Below are 18,720 nucleotides of genomic sequence, written 5' to 3'. Positions count from 1 at the left end.
AATAGATTATTTAAAACGGATAATTCTTATCTAGATTTCATTAATATCTCCGCAGCTATGATATCATATTGGTGGCACGGGATGCTGGCAATCCCCCATTCGAATCCCTTCGCCTGCTGACCGTCAGCATTGTAGATGCGAATGAGAATCGTCCAGAGTTCCCGGACGCCTCTAATCCGTACAAGGTTTCAATAAATGAGAACAGCGGTCGTGACGTCAAGATTGGGCACATTCAAGCCGCCTCGCGTAGCAAACACAATCGGGACATATTTTACTACATGTTACTAGGTAATGAAGATGGCGCTTTCTATGTGGACAAGCTGTCTGGAGATATTTATACCAATAAGAGTCTTGATCGTGAGGAGACTGACGCGTATACTCTGTACATATTGGCCAGCATCAAGGCGGATTTACATATATCTGAAGAGGAGCGCGCCTCGTTTTCGATCAAGACATTGAATCGAGACAATACAGTCGCTAAGGTAGCTATCACCGTGCTCGATGTAAATGATAATGCGCCGGTATTTGAGAAACCCGTTTATTATGCGGGAGTCAATGCCAATGCCAAAATGAATGCGGCCATCACGATGGTAAATGCTACGGATGCGGATCAGGGTAAAAATGCCAAGATTGAGTACATGATCGTTGCCTCAAATCTGTACAAATTCGGTGCCACAAAATCAACGGGCTCCATTGTGCCCAGTCCGTTTGCCATATCGCAAGATGGCCGTATCACAGCGAATACAATAATGGCGGAGTACAACCAAGATCGGTTTGAGTTGGAGATTGTGGCTAGAGAACTGGAGCAGCCGCAACGCTCGGCGAACACCAAAGTTAATGTAAGTTAACAGGCTGCGAGAGACATTGAGAGATTATATTTAATAATTTATGGTTTTCAGATTTGGGTATTTGATGGTACTCAATTGGTCAGGGTGATTCTATCCCGGCCACCAGAGGAAGTCTATCAGGAGCAGGAAGAGATCATAGCCGAGTTACGCAATGCTACGCAGCATCGCATCATTGTGGACGAAATTCGTTTCCATTTGGACTCTATTGGGCGTATTCGCATGGATTGGTGCGATTTGTATTTCCATGCCGTGGATCCGCAGTCACAGCAAATAGCGCCCGTCGATGAAATTCTGAAGGATATTGACAGAAACTATGATTATCTCAAGGTATATATTTTTTTAAATTTCAATAATCAATGATATAATCCACGCGCATCTCCCGTTATAGGATTACTATGCAGGCTTTGCCATAGAGAATGTTGTGCCTGCTTATATAGCGATTGTGCAGGATGAGTTTGATTTGGCCGTGGCTGGTCTTGTCGCACTGGTCATAGTGCTATTTGTGGGCGTAATTAGCTTCATTGTACTCTGCTGCTGTCTGAAGCATTGGAATCTCTCAGTGCCCGTAGAGACACGTCGCAAGGAGGCCTTGATCAAAAAGCAAATTATCGAGGACTTGAATACGACGGAGAATCCGCTCTGGATTGAACAGTATGTACTCCTTAATCTTAACTTAAATTTCATTCATTTATTTGACTACTATTTATTCGTAGAAAACTCAAGCTGTATGAGGAGCAAGAGTTGACCATGCAAGTATTTTCGGAGCCTGATCACATATCTAACTCAGATGCTCCAGGTCATTTAGATCATCGCAGTTCCCTGGAACAGGTGCATCATGGCCAGTCGGTGGACAACACGTATGCCACCATCCAGCCACGCAACAATCAGAATCGCCTGACTGCCGGCTCTGGTGGCAACGGTGGTGGTGGCTCCATTTCCATGCGAAGCGGTGGTGCAGCCAGTGGCGGTGGGATTGGCGGTGCTGGCCTGCTTCTAACACGTATTGATCCGCATGGCAATGATTTTGCGGACTATGCAACGCTTCGCAATAATCGAGCTCCTTCTGTAAGATATTGACCAATGCATATAGAATGCATATAGTTAGAAAATAATTTGGGAACTCTTCATTTTGCAGATGTACGAGTTCACGGGCTCCACATTCCAGGCACCAATACGGGATGGTGACGACGCCGTAGCCGAGCTTATTTAAGCAGTTCAATCTGCAGCTAAAATCTGAATTGTAAATGTTGTAGTAGCTAACTATATAGAGAACCCGTAGATACGATTTAGTTCAATTCATATAATTTTTGCATTTTCCGAGTTAGCCGTTGCGTAAATATAACTTTATATAAGTGCATATACAGACACTATCATATACACAATTATATTCATATACATATATATATAGCGTAGTGGTATGTAATATGCTAACGAATATTTCAAGCTCAACTAATCAAGAAACAAAATGAAACTTTATAATACTAACGTATTAAAGTGTGTAAACGGCTACAAACTAAACCCCATAGTGGAATTTCTCCCGCATAAATAATGACAATAATATATATGAACAAACCGCACATATATATATACATGCATATAAATATATACCTATATATATCTACTGAAAATATGGATGTCTAGCGTAATATGTAAGCGTTAGTTATGGTTAATATAATTGATTTACTCGACTTGAATAACGCCGCGATATTAGTTTAAACGCGAACTCACTTTTATGTATTACTAAGTTATACCATTTAGAAAAAGACTAAATTATTTGCTCTTCCAATTCGTATTACGTTAGTTTCGGTCTTTAACTATTAGTCCTTAAGTTCATAGTTTAATTAGCCGCGCTTGCTCATACACATAAGTTAAATATATTTAGTTCAAGATATTATTATAAAAATACATAGAAGACGTTTGTGCAACATCAACTGTTCTATGGAGTCCATGAGAACAGAGTCATAACTCATTTGTTTGCATTTACAGTATGAATACGATATAATAAACAATCAAATAAACAAATAGCATATGTTTTTGTAAGCCACATCCTTTTTGGTTAACAAACCCATTCCACCTGTTGATATTTGGCCGGTAAACAAAAGTTTTCTCCGTTGCTCGACTGTAACAGTTGCTAGGAACAATAAACAAAGTCAAGCCTCTTTTCGATGTTTCCCCAATACAGGCATTTCAGCTTTTCAAATCAACAAAAATTGTTGAACACGTCGGATCGAATACACACAATTATATTTTCCATAGATTACCTTATTGTTTTTCTGTTTTGATTTGAAATTGATCGAAGAGCACCAAAATCAGCAAGATGGATGAAATGGAAATTGCAAATGTGGGCCACTTCCAGACCCTGGTCCGCTACAATAATCCGGTGCTGGTTGTCAAGCATCCGGACAAGAAGGGCGCTCCGCTGACGGAGATGGAAATGAAGCGCCCTCAAACAGCAGGCGCCCTTCTAGATACCAAGAAAGAGACAGAGGAGATATTGAACTCTATATTACCTCCACGCTGCTGGGAAGAGGATGGTCAACTATGGCAGCAGTCTGTGTCCAGCACACCGGCCACTCGCCAGGATGTTATCAATTTACAGGAAATGCTAGATACTCGCCTACAGCAAACACAGGCCCGCGAGACGGGCATCTGCCCCGTTCGTCGCGAGCTCTACTCTCAGTGCTTTGGTGAACTATTACTTGCTGAATTTACTTTCATACACACTCTAATAAGTTTCCCAATACAGATGAGATTATACGTCAGGTAACAATCAATTGCTCGGAGCGCGGATTACTCTTGTTGCGCATTCGTGACGAGATTGCAATGTCTATGGAAGCCTACGAAACTCTCTACTGTAGCTCTGTGGCGTTTGGCATGCGAAAAGCTCTGCAGGCACACGAAGAGAAGGAAATGCTGCGCGATCGTGTAAAGACATTGGAGTCAGATAAGGAAGCTCTGGAGGAAATCATTTCCGACATGAAAATGAAACAGGAGCAAGCGGAACGTCGTAATGCCGAATTGCGCGCCTCCGAGGAGAAAAAGTTCACTGAGGAGATCACATTCCTTAAGAAGACTAATGCGCAGCTCAAGGCCCAACTGGAGGGCATCACAGCACCGAAGAAGTAAAAGGGTTATATTATGTGTGTGCGGTCATTTTGCCGCATTTAATAAATTGTTAAAAATGATTGGAATTAAATGTTATGAGCATCCGCTAAGAAGCTTCCTGTTTTGATTCAACAGTTTCCTGCTCTGTAGTGGGAGCGTCAGCCTCTTGGCCTTGCGTTTCCTGCTGTTCCATTTCAGGCTCGTCTACGTTGATCTCGTTAATTATTGGCGTGGGCTTAAATGCTTCTTGCGTCTTTTTAGTATTATCCTTTGCTACCTTTTTCTGTGGCGGCTGTTCATTGGCTTCAGTTGCAATCGCTGATGCATCGTTATCAGAATCATCTGCATCGTCCTTTGGTAGCTGGCTACGCATGGCTTGCATCTCTTCCTCAGTGGGCAGCGTCTTCTTGAGCTCCTCCATTTTAGTCATGTAAAGCTCATAGACAAACTGCGCCATCTCAGACATGTTTTCTATGGTTTTACAAACATCGTCAGATGGCGTTTCGCTCGTAAGTCGCTTGGTTGGATATTCTTCAGCTGGCACCAGACGTAACTTTAATGGTCGCTGCATGAGCTGGAATATACTTAGATTAGTTTCGGTGTCTAGCATTTCTCACTTGCTCCACTTACCAACTTGAAGGTCTGCTGTAATTCCAGGCAATTCTTGAATAACGATACGCGTCCAAAGATGTACAATCCGAGACGTGCTCGACTCATAGCTACAACTAAGCGACGCACATCTCGCAAATGGCCAACAGCCTTTGTACGCACCAATGAAATTAAGATGAAGTCATTCTGCTGGCCCTGGTACTTGTCCACGGTGGTGATCTTGTGCGGCCAACCAATAAGCGGATTGTTACCACATCGAGCATTGATAACATCGCGAATGAGATGCTTCTGTCCATTGTAGGTGGTTAGAATTGATATCTTCGCAGCTGGATAGCCAACCAAACGCATGTACATGTAAAGAGCAACGATGTACTCTGCCTCAGCAAGATTCTGATTGAGAAAGCTTGGTAATAAATTTTTCATGAATATTCAATAATATTTACACTTACCTGATAGAAATAAGGATTCGGTTCACTTTCGCCCACGCCCTTGAAATCTTCCACATTAATCAGCTGGTAATCGTAGGCTAAGCCAGTATTTGCGTGATTATATTCATCATGCTCGAAGATGTGCTGCAGGTCTGACAGTTTCTTGTAGCGCCATTTATACAGCGAGCAAATGCTGGAACGAGCACGTCCCTGACCATCTAAATCAACAGTTGGTACGCCCAGGCGAACCAAACGAGTGAACAAACTCTGCTCCATGTTCGAGTACTTCTGGAACGCCATGTTCTTAATGACGGGTGGCAGCTGGTGATGATCACCAATCATAATCCAGCGTTTCAGGCGATTGAGACCGTCCAGCGGATTCTGCAGCAGTAGCGGTATAAATGTCTCTATTTCCAAGATTTGCGCCGACTCCTCCATTAATATGTTGTCATAACGAAAGCCTAGATTCACGAGCTCCTTGCGTTTGAGCGCTGCATGTGTACAGGTCATGGCAATGATTTTGGCCTCCTTGACAAGCAAATATTTGGAGCGATCTAAACCTGTGCGCAACAGCTCAAAGGCGCGGAATTCCTCCAGCTCCGTGAATATGTCGGAGATATATCGAAAGTTAGACTGCGCTATGCTCATAAGATCATCAAAGCTGTCTCCTTTAAAGAGTGGCTGTGGCGCATCGGCAAAGAACTTGGAAAACGGAAATTCAGCTTCAAACAGCGCACAAAGCTTACTCATATCCGTTTCCTTACTATAAGCTAGCATTTGACTTTGAAACTTCTCCCAACGTGCCATCACATTGTACAGATAAAAGTATCCTGCCGTCTCGCAGGTGTAGGCATTATCGCCGCTAACATTCAACGCCTCCTGCAATCGCTGAACCTGAGTAAGTAAATCCATACGCTTGGCCAGCACATAGTTAACACGTCCATAGCGACTGAAGTCCTTTTCGGTTTCTAGCGCCTCTTCACCATGACCCAGACGCAGCAAATGCCGCTCATCAATATCTAGAGCCATAATCTTCTCGAACAGCTGATTTAGAGCTTGATTTGAGTGTGTCACAATCAGCGTGCGTTGATTGGGCTGATTGTGGTAAATGTTTGAGATAATCTGAACGGCGACATCTGTTTTTCCCGTGCCAGGAGGACCAACCACCAGGGTAAGACCCGGCTGCATGCCAGCGCGTATCGCCTCGATTTGTGTGGGCGTAAAGCGTATGCAATTCCTAGGGAGGCAAATTTAATAAGATTTTGTTTCTATACATTTGGCATACACACTTACTGTTTGGGTTTGTCGCTAGGATAGGGACCTCTCGCCTCGAATTTATAAGGCTGTACAACAATTGATTTAGAAATGGGAGGCTGATCCGTTTCCATTTCCTCCGTATCACTGTCACGCTGCTTAGCCACATCTTCAAATGTGAGACGATAGGGCGGGGACCTGTTTTCCTCAGGCGCTTCGCACTTGAGTTCGTAGTCGGGGAAACTGGCTTTTAGATGCTCGTAGTCAAGAAAGGTGTCATTGAACTCAAGAGTGCGTTCCTGATTAGGCATGTTACTGTAGTGAGCCGCTGCCGGATCGCCATAGCCTAGCAGTATGTCATGTAGCCAGGGAGGCACCACGCACTCCGTGTTCATAAGATGCCGAATGGTCTCCAGCACGGCTTTGAAATTGTTCTCCTTTGGCTTGCGACGCATCAAAATGTTGAAACTCTCATAGACGTCGTCGGCACCCTAAAAAATCAAGTAAGCATTACCGACCAACTGATGATATTGTAAGCTCACCTCTTGCAAGTCGTCCATGTCCATGCGATACTGATTGGAGTCCAGCCACACTCGATAGCTCCGCTGCTCTCCCGGCAACATGGGCCGCGGTTCTGGCCCGTCCTCAATGACACGCCCATTAGCATCAAGCATGCCTTCCACCTCGCAGCCCCGCACGCTAACCAAACCTACTTGAGGTATGAACGGCTCCCGTGGATTATACTTTGTGCCGTACGGCATCGTGGGCTTGACCGTGATAAGGAAGCAGACGTCGTGCTTCCGCAGATTCTCCCATTCCTCCTTGATCTCGCGGCGTACTGAGAGCGTTACCCCCACATCGGCACGCACTCGCGATGGCTTCTTCTCGCCCAGATGCGGCTTGGCTACCTCGACCACAGCGAAGCTGGTGATAGGCAGTGCCATGCGTGCCCAACCACCAAAGACAACATCACCGTCTTCCGACTGCCACGGCAACATCCGACTGACAGCATCCTCAACATCTTGTCGGATCTCATAGGTGGACTCCAGACGAAATAGATTAAAATTGCGAAGCAGATAATCGTGGAGCGTGAGGAACTGTAGATTTAGCTTGGGCAGAGCCAGGCAAGTGTCGCCCGTATAATATTCGGATGGCACAACATTTTCATCCCAAATGATCTGCTCTGTGGGATAGAGCGGCATCTCGTTCAGCGCTTCCAGCTGCGAGCATCGTTTCTCATGTCGCATGATGAGAAGTTCACGCAGGAACTGTTCATCCAAGCGATGCCATTCGAATGGCTCCACGGCTTCCTCGGGCACAAGATTAAGAAAGGTGGCTATTTGCTTTAGCCCATCTGCATCCAATGCGCCAAAATGTTTCTCTAGCGATTCACGAGTGTCAACTGACGCCACATTGGATAATGCAAAGATGCGCAACGTAGAGAACTTGGCAAACACAGCGCGCTGCAGAGACGTAATCTTTTTATAATGCAGCTGGGTCATATCATGATCAGTCAACGAGTTGCCCGTCACATCGTTGATTTCGAAACGGGTGTAAAACTTGAGCATATCTAAGAGCTATATAGAATGTTTTGGATAGTGTTAGCAATTGGATCATTATAATATAATATCGATATTAACAATAATTATTAATATTAACGATTATATACTAGCAATAAAACAGAAACATAATATTATATATACATATACATGCATCTGATGCAGTCACCATTATTAGGGCGCCCCTAACTGAACCGCTCCTGTGTTGCTTTGCAAACGCGTGCATTGAATGGAACGTACTTTTTATTACCACTACCTGTGCTCAGAACTCTACAAGCACATATATAGAGTCGCACACAAGCATCTAGAAAGAACTCTCTTCGAGTCGCTAACACAGGTAACATGACGCTATAGAGAGAGAGAGAGAGAGAGACCTGGAGTCGGTCTGTAACAGCCGCTTAATTCCACTACGTCATCATTTTGGACAATACACTAAGAGCTGTGCGAGTCGTAAAGTCTACAAAATGTCAACCTTAACTTGGCATTGGGAGAGTGGAGAGCGCTAATTATACGAACAAGTTAATAGAAAGCAGTTTGTCCAGTTGACGGAAGTCCTTATTAGCCTGGCAGAGAAACAAGATATGTGAAGGAGTTTTAATATATTTATGTTAAGATATTATAAAGACAAAAACTCCCACACTAATGACATTTTTTGTAAAATCTTCTCTTCACAGAGATTTTTGTGAAAACTGAAAATATATGGGTGTAGATTGTATGTTTGTGGTAGGTGTGATATGAGGAGGGCTTCTTTTAGGGAGACGCGCGTACAAACATATTGGGGCTCCGCTCCTGCCTCTGCTCCCAAGTGTTGACAAGTGGGACGCAATGAAAGACAAGGCACGCGTTTTCAATTGCTATGAGGGGTTGTTGCAGTTGCATTGAGCTGGGATGCACAAAGACGCCAACCATATACGAACTCTGTGGATGGAGTGCCTTGGCGTCTTATCACATCATCACACGGACAGGCAAACAAACAACAAACATGCACACACCCACACACACGCAGTCAAACACACATTTGGAATTGCCGGTTCTTTGAATCGCCTCTTTTGCTCCAATTGATAATTTCCGTTGTTCAATTTAAACAAAGCAAACGAAAAACGCTTGAGTTTGTGTATGTGGAGAGGGAGAGGGAGAGAACGAGATGGACTCAAAGCCCTGCTTCAACGATTTGTCGTGCTTGGTGGTTACTGTTGTGGAATGTTGTGAGCAGAAGAGACGACTCAGAGGGGAGGCAAACTCTACACTCAGCGAGTGCCAACTGCTGCTGCTCTCTCAGTCTGCTTGAGCTAGTCACTAGAAGTTAAGAGCGCGAGACGACGCGCTCCACAGGCAGACCAAGAGATAGAGAGAGAGAGAGAGGGAGAGCCGCACTAGAGTCATATTCCCATTCTCAGCCGCAGTCTCAGTCAGTTGTCGTTCGCAGCGGTTGGTTGTCTTTGGGAATTTGTGCGCTTGCTGTGTAAAGGGCAAACAAAAGTTGTTTAGCAAATAAGCAATACTATCTCGTGTATATTCGGTAGACTATGTGAAACGATCAGATTGGCTTGACTTTAGCTTTAGTTGCATATTCACCCGGAAACCCTAAATGTGTGTTTGTTTGCATTTGTGTTGAACTCTACAAAGAAATAAGAGTGAGGAAAAGAAACTCTCGCTCGTCGTCTGCTGTGGCTTGAGTTTTTGGCATGCATGTCATGATCTTGGCTATAAACCGGCATCAGCCACAGCTTTGATGACGCATTCGATTACGACTCTGAGTACGAATACGTGTATCTGTGTCAGTGTCTGTGTCCGTAGGTGTATCTGAGTTAGCTGTGTGTATTTGAGCATGATGCTCGTATTTACGCTTGGCGCGCAAATTCTGCCCTACCTGGCGAAGTGCAGCTGCCTTCTGCTGGCCCTGCTCTCCGCCCTACTAGCCGTTGCCGTCTCCGCTCATGTGGCCAATAACAGCTCAATACAGGCGGCAGTGCCAGTCGCCCACGATCCCAATCTGGTGCTGGTGAACAAATGCTGTGAGAAGTTCGAGATCCACGTGAACAATACGTGTCAGCAGGTCAACCAGACGGGTAAGTTGCCAAAGCCTCAACAGATATCTGGGATGGCTGGGAATACTCCATAACATTCGACCGTTGTCAAGGGCGACGCCAATCACAATTAGTTCAACTCCGCTTGGTCATTCAACTCTATTGGATTTTGGCTCTTGGCATGCAACATATGGCCAAACATAAATACCACATTAGCTGGCAATCAATAGGGCGACCGAATGGGCGCAGCTAGCCAAAAGTCTTTTTTATTCTTTCATAAACAGTTGATTTATGAATTACTGGGCGCATTTCGATTCGAGCAAAGCATTTAAGAAGTCCGCTATTATTTGTATAACTTACTAGCTGGCCCGGCAAACGTTGCATTGCCCTCTATATTATTTCTAGGTAAAAAATTGTTGAAAGCTATGTTGTTCAGGCTGGGATACACTGATTTGATTTGATTTTCATTCAAGCACCTTGTTGTAAACGACATTCTTCGTTTTTTGGTCGGGTGCAAGAACAAATAATGCGGATCGTTTGCCAACACGTGAGCATGCCACGTACAATTGACCATGAGAAAAACACGCATTTTCTAGATTGAGGCCACAAATAGTCAAAGATTGGCCCTGTGACTTGTTGATCGTCATGGCGAAGGCAAGACGAAGCGGGAATTGAATTCGTTTAAATTCAAAGGGCATATCTGTTGAGCTCATCGGAATCCTAGGAATAAGAACTTCCTCATCTTTAAATTTTCCTTTGAGTATCAACGCGTGAATCACATTGCTCATCAGTTTTCTTATCACCAAACGCGTTCCATTGCACAGTTTTGGTTGGTTTAAATTTCTAAGCATGCAAATCATGGAGAATTGCTCTTTTCATAGCTGTGTTCATTTCTTGACGCCGGTCAAGTTGTTCTTCCATATTGCCCATGAAGTATATTTGCAAGAATTTTTGCTGTGCATCTTCAATAGGTTGCAATGATCCAATGCGATGGCAAATCTGGCCTTGAATCTTTAAATTCAAAGCCATAGTTATAGTTATATTTACAAACACTATTTACAGAAATCTAACAAACTACATTATTCAAAATTTTTTTTTGGCAGTCATAGAAAATAAAATTTTTAACGTAAATTACCTTAAATATCCGTCTCCAATATTTTCCGCCCCAAATTATGTCATTTGGAAACAGGCATTGTATTTTTGAGTGTTCGCTAGAAAATGTCGTGATTCTAGTGTTTCGCCATAAAGCAGGGAACGCAATGGCTATGGTGACCGCTAATGGCAATGTCACTTTACCACTAAGGCAGCACAAACCGGGCGTTTCACCAGCAAACTTCAATGCGCCACAATGCTAGCAAACAACGTCCATTGGACCAATGCAAACTAAACGATTCAAGCTGTAATCAATGGTGCAATCATATCGAAACGCTGCTCGATTCAAATCAATCCTTGAACCATTTCTTATTGCCATTTCACGGGCTGCCTCTCTTTGAGAAGCACGAATTAAGGCCCTTCTTCCCTGGGTACTAACGCGGAGCCTTTCTCGGGCGATTTCTCGCTCTTCGTCAGATAATTGACTCGCGCTATTCCGTTGCCTAATTGCATTATGGGTCCGCCGGGAAAGATTAGATCTTCTAGGACGCGGCATTTTTATTAATAGTAATACTGCCCTCGCACAAAACCATATAAAACAATCGAGAAATATAAATATAAATAATTTACACAAATTTATGTTTGAGACAAACAAATACCTGAACTTTCGAGATATTTAGCTTTTGTAAAAGTCCAAAAATACAATTTTTAATAAACTTTTTTTTTTTTAATTTCGAATTTTGAATTTTGAATTTTTTATTTATTTTTGATTGTTAGGTTTTAATCTTTTGATTTTTTTTTTTAATTTTTGCAGATTTTTGATTTGAAATATTTATAAAGTTTAAAAGTCCGAAAATATAAAAAGCCAAAAATACACTTTTTAATAATTACCTTTTTTTTTTTTTTAATTTCGAATTTTTAATTTTTTATTTATTTTTTGAACAGTCAGGTTTTAATCTTTTGATTTTTTGCAGATTTTTGATTTGAAATATTTTTCCTTTTGATTTGAAAAATTTTTTTTTTTTTTTTTTTTTTTTTTGAATAGTCAGGTCTGCTCGAGGTCAGGAGACCGTAGACTGACTGACTACATTTGTTTATTTACTTCTACACTATTGTCAAAACTGTCACTGTTACCAAGCCTACTGGGTATAAAAAAAATTTGAACATTTGGGGAAAAAACCGCGTTTTTCAAGTATTCGGCAAATTTTTTCAGTATTTTTAAGACCCTATACTAAACTCGTTGCGGAGACAAATCCAACAAATCAAAAACCATGAAAATTGGTTCAGCCCAAATCAAGTTATAAGCAGTCTTCACTTTTACACAACTTTCTTTTATATATATAGATTTAACAGTTGAGGCCTAATTTTGTTGATAGCCAGAAATCAGAATTCATTTGTTGGATATTTATTTATTTATCTATTAGTATCATTCATACTAGATAGCCCCCGAGCTAGCTTTAAGTCGGAGTGCACCAAATTCCCACATATCAATTAAGACTACTCAAAGAAATACGAAGATCTCCATTTACATTCGACTCGACTGCTATATCATGCAACATGATCAACTACATAAATGAAAGCTAAAGCAATTAACGCAACTTGCAGAAAATATTGCAAACTGAAATATTGTCTGGCGTCAATTGATGCTGTTAATGCAGCTATATATATGTGTCTCTGTATGTGTGTGTGTGCGTGTGTATGTCCAAGAGAATCTGGATTTGTGCTGCCTCTGAGCACGTAAATATTTATAGACATGGAGTGCTTTATGATTGGCTTTGTTCGCCTGTGCTTGCCCCGTTGCTCTATTGATGCGCTCCGTTCTCCTTCTTCTTCTTCTTCTTCTTCTTATTCAATTAATGCGATCCGGCACTAATGCCTTATGCGTATATCTATATTTGCCTTTTATAGACTATTTCGAGCCGATGTTCACCAGCTACAGTGGCGATCAGAGCAGACCAGTGGCCCATTTTAAGTTCGTTATAGGCCTGCCCAACTGTGGCAACAAACAGATGTGGCCTGTTCTGGACTATGTGGGGGTAAGCACATCTAAATGAAGTGACAATTGGAGCTGCTCTGACTTATGATTTTCCCTTGCAGAGCTACGACAAGTTGGTCCTCTTGGATGATGGCAAACTGCGGCACTATACGAATACAGAGGACGAGGCTGACGAGCAGCGCGGCGTGCAGACGGACTATGACGAGGATTTGGCTGAGGCGCAAAAGCCACGTTTCTACGACTATGAGCAGGGTCAATACTGCCTCGATAAGGTTTGCACTTTAAATACGTGATATTGTGGTTCCTTTTGTTCTTTCACGTCAACAATTTGTATATTTCAGGCCATTTCGCCAGAGCATAAACACAGCCTTTTTGCGCACATCTGTTTGGCCAGGAAGGAGAATAATTGGAATGATTCGAACTTCTTGCTGCGTAAAATACTCAATCCCCTATTCCACGGCATATCGCTGATTATCTTGCTGATCATCGCCATTATCTATTTCATACTACCCACACTAAGGTGAGATCAGTTGTTGAATATGGAGTACTATATGTATAATGTTATTCATTGACACATTTGTTTCGTTTAGCAGAGATCTGGTTGGGAATATAGTGACTACGATAGCCATGTGCCTGATGGTAAGTCAGGCGGCAGACCTGGTCTGTATCTTCACAGATTTCACAAATCACGTCAGCTTTATCGTGGCTGATATAATACTCTGCTTCAGCCTTCTGGCCGCATTCTTCTGGCTGAATAGCTTCGGCTACTACATATGGAAAACATTTCGGTCGAGGAATGTATTCCTGCGTGTCACCGATGGACGTAAGTATTGCTACTACTCGTTCTATGCCTGGGGCTGCACGGCCACCATGGCTGTGCTCGCTGTCTTTGCACACTTCTTCCTGGACGCGGACTCGTACAAAAAGGAGAACATGAGAGGCGAGCAGCAGACGATTGGCTGGCTCGGCATTTGCATATTCTTTGCACCCATTGCATGCACGATTATAGTGAACATCTTCTTCTATGTGACCACGCGGAAACTGATCAATCGGCGCACCGTCTACGGACGAATCGCACACAAGCTGAAGGCCAAGTGAGTTGAATGCCATCTATTCTCCATATCGATCTTGAATAAATTTAATTGTCTTGCAGCTTTATCATGTTCTCACTAATGCTGCTAGTGATGTCGTTTTCCTGGCTGTTTCTCACCATGTCATGGCTTGCCTTGGACGGTCTGCTCTATGCACATATCATAGTGAATGCGTTCCAGGCGCCGCTGCTGCTCTACATATGCGTGCTGAGGCAGCGTCATGTGACTTATCTGCTGAAGAAGTCCTGCTGCTACAATGAGCCGCCATCAGCGAACGATTGGGGTGACGAAATGCACTACATGAACGGCAACGAATATTGAGTGCCCTCCACCCCTGCTCCAAAGCCAAGTTATAGTTGAGTCTGGGCCTTAGTTTTTCATCAACTAATTGTAAGATCTACTTGTAGCTATGCTAAGTGTTTTTGTAGTTTAACAATGTTAAACATTGGGATTTGTACTTAAAGCTAATTTATAGAAGATATAATTAAAAAAGTCTGATACATACCTGACCAAATAGTTTGCCCTCTTCCCGCTGCACCAATGGACTCATGACTGCGCGCACAATCAGGTGGCAATCATCCAGCACGGTATTAAAGAAGCGACGCGTGGGCAATAGAGCCTCCAAGTCAATGATAAATTCTAAGAAACGCTCGCAGTAATGAACCACGTTACTATTTAGTTCACCTTCCAATGGAATGCGCTCCAGTATGCGCAAAAAGTCTATAATTAGATTCTGCATAAAGTGACGTTCCCACATAACATCGGGCTTTACATTCTCCTTTTCCTTTTTCTGCAAACGCTTCCAGTATTTGCGCCATTCGGGCACCTCCCGCAGCTCTTGTTCGCGGCGACCTACAAATTGTATACATTAATTTTAAAAAATATTTACATGCAGAGGATTTATTCTACATACGCGGCTGTAGGCAGTGCCACATAGAGAGGGAGACGAGGCGTTTTGCCTGCTCGCGACAAAGCTCGATTTCCATGCTATTGAAACAGTGATTTAGAAACATGAGCAATGCCGTCCGCTCGCGCATTGTGCTCTTATTTTGCTTTGTCGCTTGGTCGGGTAAGCAGCTCTCCAGCACGTGACGAAAGAATCCTGGGAATTCTTCCGGCAACTGCTCAAACACATTCCAAACCTCGACGCGCTCCCGAAACTTTTCGTTTGACATAATCACGATAGACATTAAGTGTGCGTGTGTAGCCGACTTGCGCTTGTAGTTGGGCCACAAATACTGCTCCAGGTACTGGCTAAATTCTAGCATATTAATGCGACGTGCGCTGCCCTTTCCACTCGAAATCTCGTCCGCATATATGCGCTCTATGATGTCAGCATTATATGGCAAATGTTTGTCCTTAGTCTCAGGCGACCAGTACTGTGATGCCAGCTAAAACAGCATCAAAGTTGGATTATAATGTGTAAACGTTTAGGTCTTGCGCAGCACCCACCTGCCAAATAACATCAGAGCTGAACTGATCCAGGGTAAGTGTACCAATCTTTTCCTTAGACTTCTTGTCGGCTTCCTTGGTCGCTTGCGTGTTTGTTTGACTCCGGCGTTTCATTTTGACGTTTGAAAATTATACAAAACTACAAATAAAAAGTTTAGCGAAATGTCAAAACAAATGCCGGCCGCGAACAATATGACCGTACGAAGCAACCGGTAAAATATCACAAAAGAAAATAAATATTTTGTTGCAGCCCTGCCTAAATAAAATTGGCCAAGCTAGTAAGCTCATAAGCATTAACAGTAACGCTTAAAGTAAAGAGGCACATAAATATAAATTGCAATTTCTTTGAAATATGTGACTGTAACTTTATGTTCAACGATTTTATTTTATATGTCACCTTCACCTTTCTATCACTCAATTACACTATCGATAACAGACACAGACTCAAATGGCAACGCTATTCTGCTTGCTAAATTTGTTTGATACAAACATAGTTTGAGAGTCATTGGTCAAACGCCGACAGCATGTCTCAGCCGATGCCGCCAGAAAATATAAATGTAAGTATAATTTGCCATTTAACGCTGGTGGATTAATTAAAATTACCTGTAAATTTGCAGAGCCACATACTGGCTGTGCTCAGCCTTCCGCTGCTTGACAAACTGGCACAACTGGAGTTATTATTCGATCGCTGCACCATTCGTCAAATTCAGGACATTTACCCGCTCATTGTCCACTCGATATTTGGAGTTAATAGCAATCCGCTGGGATGGGGATTACGGACGACAACACTGGAGAATGCGGTGCATTCTTACAACAGGCTGCATCAATTCTTTGCTGTGAACGGTATTTGGATGCACATCTGCCATCGACTGCTAAACGAGACTACAAAATTCGATATAGATATTAATTTATTGCCGGTTGGTTAATAAATTAAATCGAATATTGAACATTGAATATTGTAGTAAACATAACTTATATTCTCTATTCACAGCGTAAATTCATAAGCATGCTGCAAGGGGGTCCAATGTTCTACTCCGATCTAATCAACATCGACCCTATAAAGCATCAGCTGACCACGCTCTCCCTCAACGCCTTCGACTTCTATATGCTCCACTTTGTGCTGCACGCGCTGCAGCCTCTGCACACCATCAATCCCATTGCTATGCAGATTCACAGCGAGAGGACGAAGACAGTCTATCAGCTGCTGGTTGCCGAGTATTTGGATAACTTCTTGCCCCAGTATCCAAATGCCAACATTGAACCATCAAACTATGCCAGCAGTGTCAAGGCGCCGCAACAGCTGCCCGCTCCGTCGCTGCAGCCGCAGCGGCAGCTGCGTTATCTTAAGCTGCCCAGCTCTTATCGCAACGAAAATGGAGAGGCTGAAAGTGTAGGGGTGGCAAACACGTCGTCGCAGTCTTCGGCGGATGGCCATGCGACTGCTAGCCGGATCTACACCTGGCGCTCCGAGTCTGTGGTGCATTTCTTCGTTGATATTTGGTTGCGTTATGACGTCGAATCGGAGCACCATCTGCCCAGCAGCGAGTTTGTGCGAGGCGTTCGTACGCTTGTCAAGCAGATACATTTCTTTGCCAATGGCTCGCGTATGGATCACAGTCCGCTCTGTCAGCTGAGAAAACTCTCACTAAACATGGTTAAGGGGCGCATCTATGCCTTCCTCTGCAGTCTGATCGATCGCTGGCCACTGGACAGTTCGTTGAGTGTCGTTTTGGAGCTCTGGCTGAGCTACATTCAACCGTGGCGCTACACTATGGGCGCCACCAATCGAACGTAAGTCTTAGCATTTGAGAAGTCTCAATTGCCTTCATATTCATATTCATATTCTCTTTTCTTCTCTTGCAGCATGGGAATAAATTATGAGCCACCTATTACGTCTGTCTACGACGGCTTCATAATAGACAATCTGATTGTTTATACACATATCTTTATGCAGCTGTTGCCTCGATTTGAGCGACTGGATTACTCGGTATATCGTAATGCTTACATGCTGCATCGCCTGGCCAAAACGTTCGCACAGCAGGATTTGGTTGAACGATTACAGCGCTTCGAGCGACTGCACTCGGGCAATTCTTATGGCTTTGACTCGCCTCAGCGACAGGTCAATATGTTGAAGTAGGTTTGATATGCAAATCGTGTCTGCTGCAACTGCAATCAGGTTTCATTCATTTCAATTTCAGCAAATCACACAACAGTTCCTACAATGCACAATGGAATCCCTTGGTCAGCTCCAATATACCACTGCTGTTTAGTGAGCATATGCATTCGAGAATTCAAAACTTTCTGTTTGGCATAAGCATGGCACGAAATTCTGTGCTGACGAATATAATTAGTACGCTTCGTAAGGAGATTATGGACCGACAACGTTCGGAGGGCTATATTAAAAATCTATTGAAAAAGATTCTTGGCGAGACAACGCAGGATGAAATAATGCTACGTGATCTGAGTCGCATACCCGAGGTGCTCCGTCAGTGTATAGACGCATTTTGTCGCACCTTCAATGTAAGTCCCTCTTGTCCCAGTTGTCAGTGTTTCTAAAGTAAAACTCCATATCTGATCAGGTGGATCCGAGCACATTGTCTATGCACGAAACCCTACCAGCAGAGCCGAGTCCGCCGGCTTCCCCTTCTTTGCAGGATTTCAGCTTTTTTGACTCGAATGACGTGCTGGATACATCAATGTTGACTCCCCATCAAATGTCACTTAATACCTCCAACATGCAGCCCACAGTCGATCCTGCGCTGCTGCCAATTAAGTCAAATGAGATTAAACCGCTGGTGAGACTGCTGCACCGTATATCGGAGGCTATCAACAACAAAGTAAGTGCCCAACACCCTGTTTTTTTTTTTTGGGATCCAATTGGTGCTAATTTGCGTAAAATTCCGTTTAGTATGGCAGCCGAATAGAAGCTTTTTATGAGCGAGACGACTTTTACGGAAAGCTCTCACGGCAATTGCTGTACGCACCCATGACAGAAAAGTGGTTTGAAAAAAGCAATGGCAACGTGGATATTTACGAGAAGCGGCTACCACCGCGCGTTAGCCTACGACCGCTCGGCTCCATACCCTCGATATGTCTGATGATATTTGCATTGTGTTTTGGCCACTTGTGGTGCGGTGAAGCAATAATTGGCCTACTGCTTCTCTGTACAGTGCTCCTTATTTACTGCATGATATTGGCATTATTGTCATAAGTGATTTATATATGTTTTCTGATTAAAAAATTTATATATTTATAAAAC

General features: G+C 43.3%; 5 protein-coding genes and 1 long non-coding RNA gene across 11 annotated transcripts in view; 4 read left to right on the top strand and 2 right to left on the bottom strand.

The window, feature by feature from the left end:
• Positions 1–2,870, top strand: part of Cad87A (cadherin 87A) — a 56,501-nt gene extending 53,631 nt beyond the window's left edge. For all 5 annotated transcript variants that reach the window (XM_089475916.1, XM_089475918.1, XM_089475909.1 and 2 more), the window contains 5 exons: positions 56–839; positions 900–1,175; positions 1,237–1,499; positions 1,562–1,913; positions 1,984–2,870. In XM_089475916.1, coding sequence (XP_089332042.1) covers positions 56–839; positions 900–1,175; positions 1,237–1,499; positions 1,562–1,913; positions 1,984–2,058 — 1,750 coding nt within the window. In that variant the 3' untranslated portion in view covers positions 2,059–2,870. The remainder of the gene's footprint in view (positions 1–55; positions 840–899; positions 1,176–1,236; positions 1,500–1,561; positions 1,914–1,983) is intronic.
• A 150-nt stretch (positions 2,871–3,020) lies between these two features.
• On the top strand, positions 3,021–4,066 carry Dnali1 (Putative inner dynein arm light chain, axonemal Dnali1). Its single transcript, XM_018018629.2, has 2 exons — positions 3,021–3,535; positions 3,595–4,066. The coding sequence occupies exons 1-2, from the start codon at positions 3,166–3,168 to the stop codon at positions 3,972–3,974; spliced, it is 750 nt and encodes a 249-aa protein (XP_017874118.1). The 5' UTR covers positions 3,021–3,165; the 3' UTR covers positions 3,975–4,066.
• On the bottom strand, positions 3,980–15,799 carry LOC108621358 (RNA helicase aquarius). Its single transcript, XM_018018625.2, has 8 exons — positions 15,462–15,799; positions 14,923–15,400; positions 14,515–14,861; positions 6,787–7,821; positions 6,284–6,735; positions 5,012–6,227; positions 4,584–4,952; positions 3,980–4,527 (listed from the first exon to the last, which is right to left on the bottom strand). Exons 1-8 carry the CDS (start codon positions 15,573–15,575, stop codon positions 4,060–4,062), a joined length of 4,479 nt encoding a protein of 1,492 aa, XP_017874114.2. The 5' UTR covers positions 15,576–15,799; the 3' UTR covers positions 3,980–4,059.
• mthl5 (G-protein coupled receptor Mth-like 5) lies at positions 9,187–14,513 on the top strand. 2 transcript variants are annotated; one of them, XM_018018627.2, is made up of 6 exons: positions 9,187–9,872; positions 12,831–12,958; positions 13,020–13,190; positions 13,260–13,438; positions 13,509–14,012; positions 14,072–14,513. In XM_018018627.2, exons 1-6 carry the CDS (start codon positions 9,632–9,634, stop codon positions 14,328–14,330), a joined length of 1,482 nt encoding a protein of 493 aa, XP_017874116.1. In that variant the 5' UTR covers positions 9,187–9,631; the 3' UTR covers positions 14,331–14,513. The 2 variants fall into 2 exon arrangements, with proteins under 2 accessions (XP_017874116.1, XP_017874117.1); XM_018018628.2 differs by having other exon boundaries at positions 9,188–9,872; positions 13,512–14,012.
• LOC149270345 (uncharacterized) lies at positions 10,665–12,835 on the bottom strand. Its single transcript, XR_016271393.1, has 3 exons — positions 11,814–12,835; positions 10,966–11,495; positions 10,665–10,841 (listed from the first exon to the last, which is right to left on the bottom strand). It is a non-coding gene; the product is annotated as an uncharacterized LOC149270345 (long non-coding RNA).
• A 69-nt stretch (positions 15,800–15,868) lies between the features above and the next one.
• On the top strand, positions 15,869–18,719 carry LOC108620749 (sphingomyelin phosphodiesterase 4). The gene is made up of 7 exons (XM_089475945.1): positions 15,869–16,018; positions 16,079–16,378; positions 16,453–17,252; positions 17,325–17,594; positions 17,660–17,981; positions 18,041–18,298; positions 18,370–18,719. The coding sequence occupies exons 1-7, from the start codon at positions 15,986–15,988 to the stop codon at positions 18,670–18,672; spliced, it is 2,286 nt and encodes a 761-aa protein (XP_089332071.1). The 5' UTR covers positions 15,869–15,985; the 3' UTR covers positions 18,673–18,719.
• The last annotated feature ends 1 nt before the right edge of the window (position 18,720 follows it).

Source organism: Drosophila arizonae, chromosome 2 (assembly GCF_054131065.1).
Source record: "Drosophila arizonae isolate 15081-1271.41 chromosome 2, UAZ_ARI_1.0, whole genome shotgun sequence".
Lineage (NCBI taxonomy): Eukaryota > Metazoa > Arthropoda > Insecta > Diptera > Drosophilidae > Drosophila > Drosophila arizonae.
Note: the sequence above shows the minus strand (reverse complement) of the source record. Positions and strands in the feature narration are given on the sequence as shown.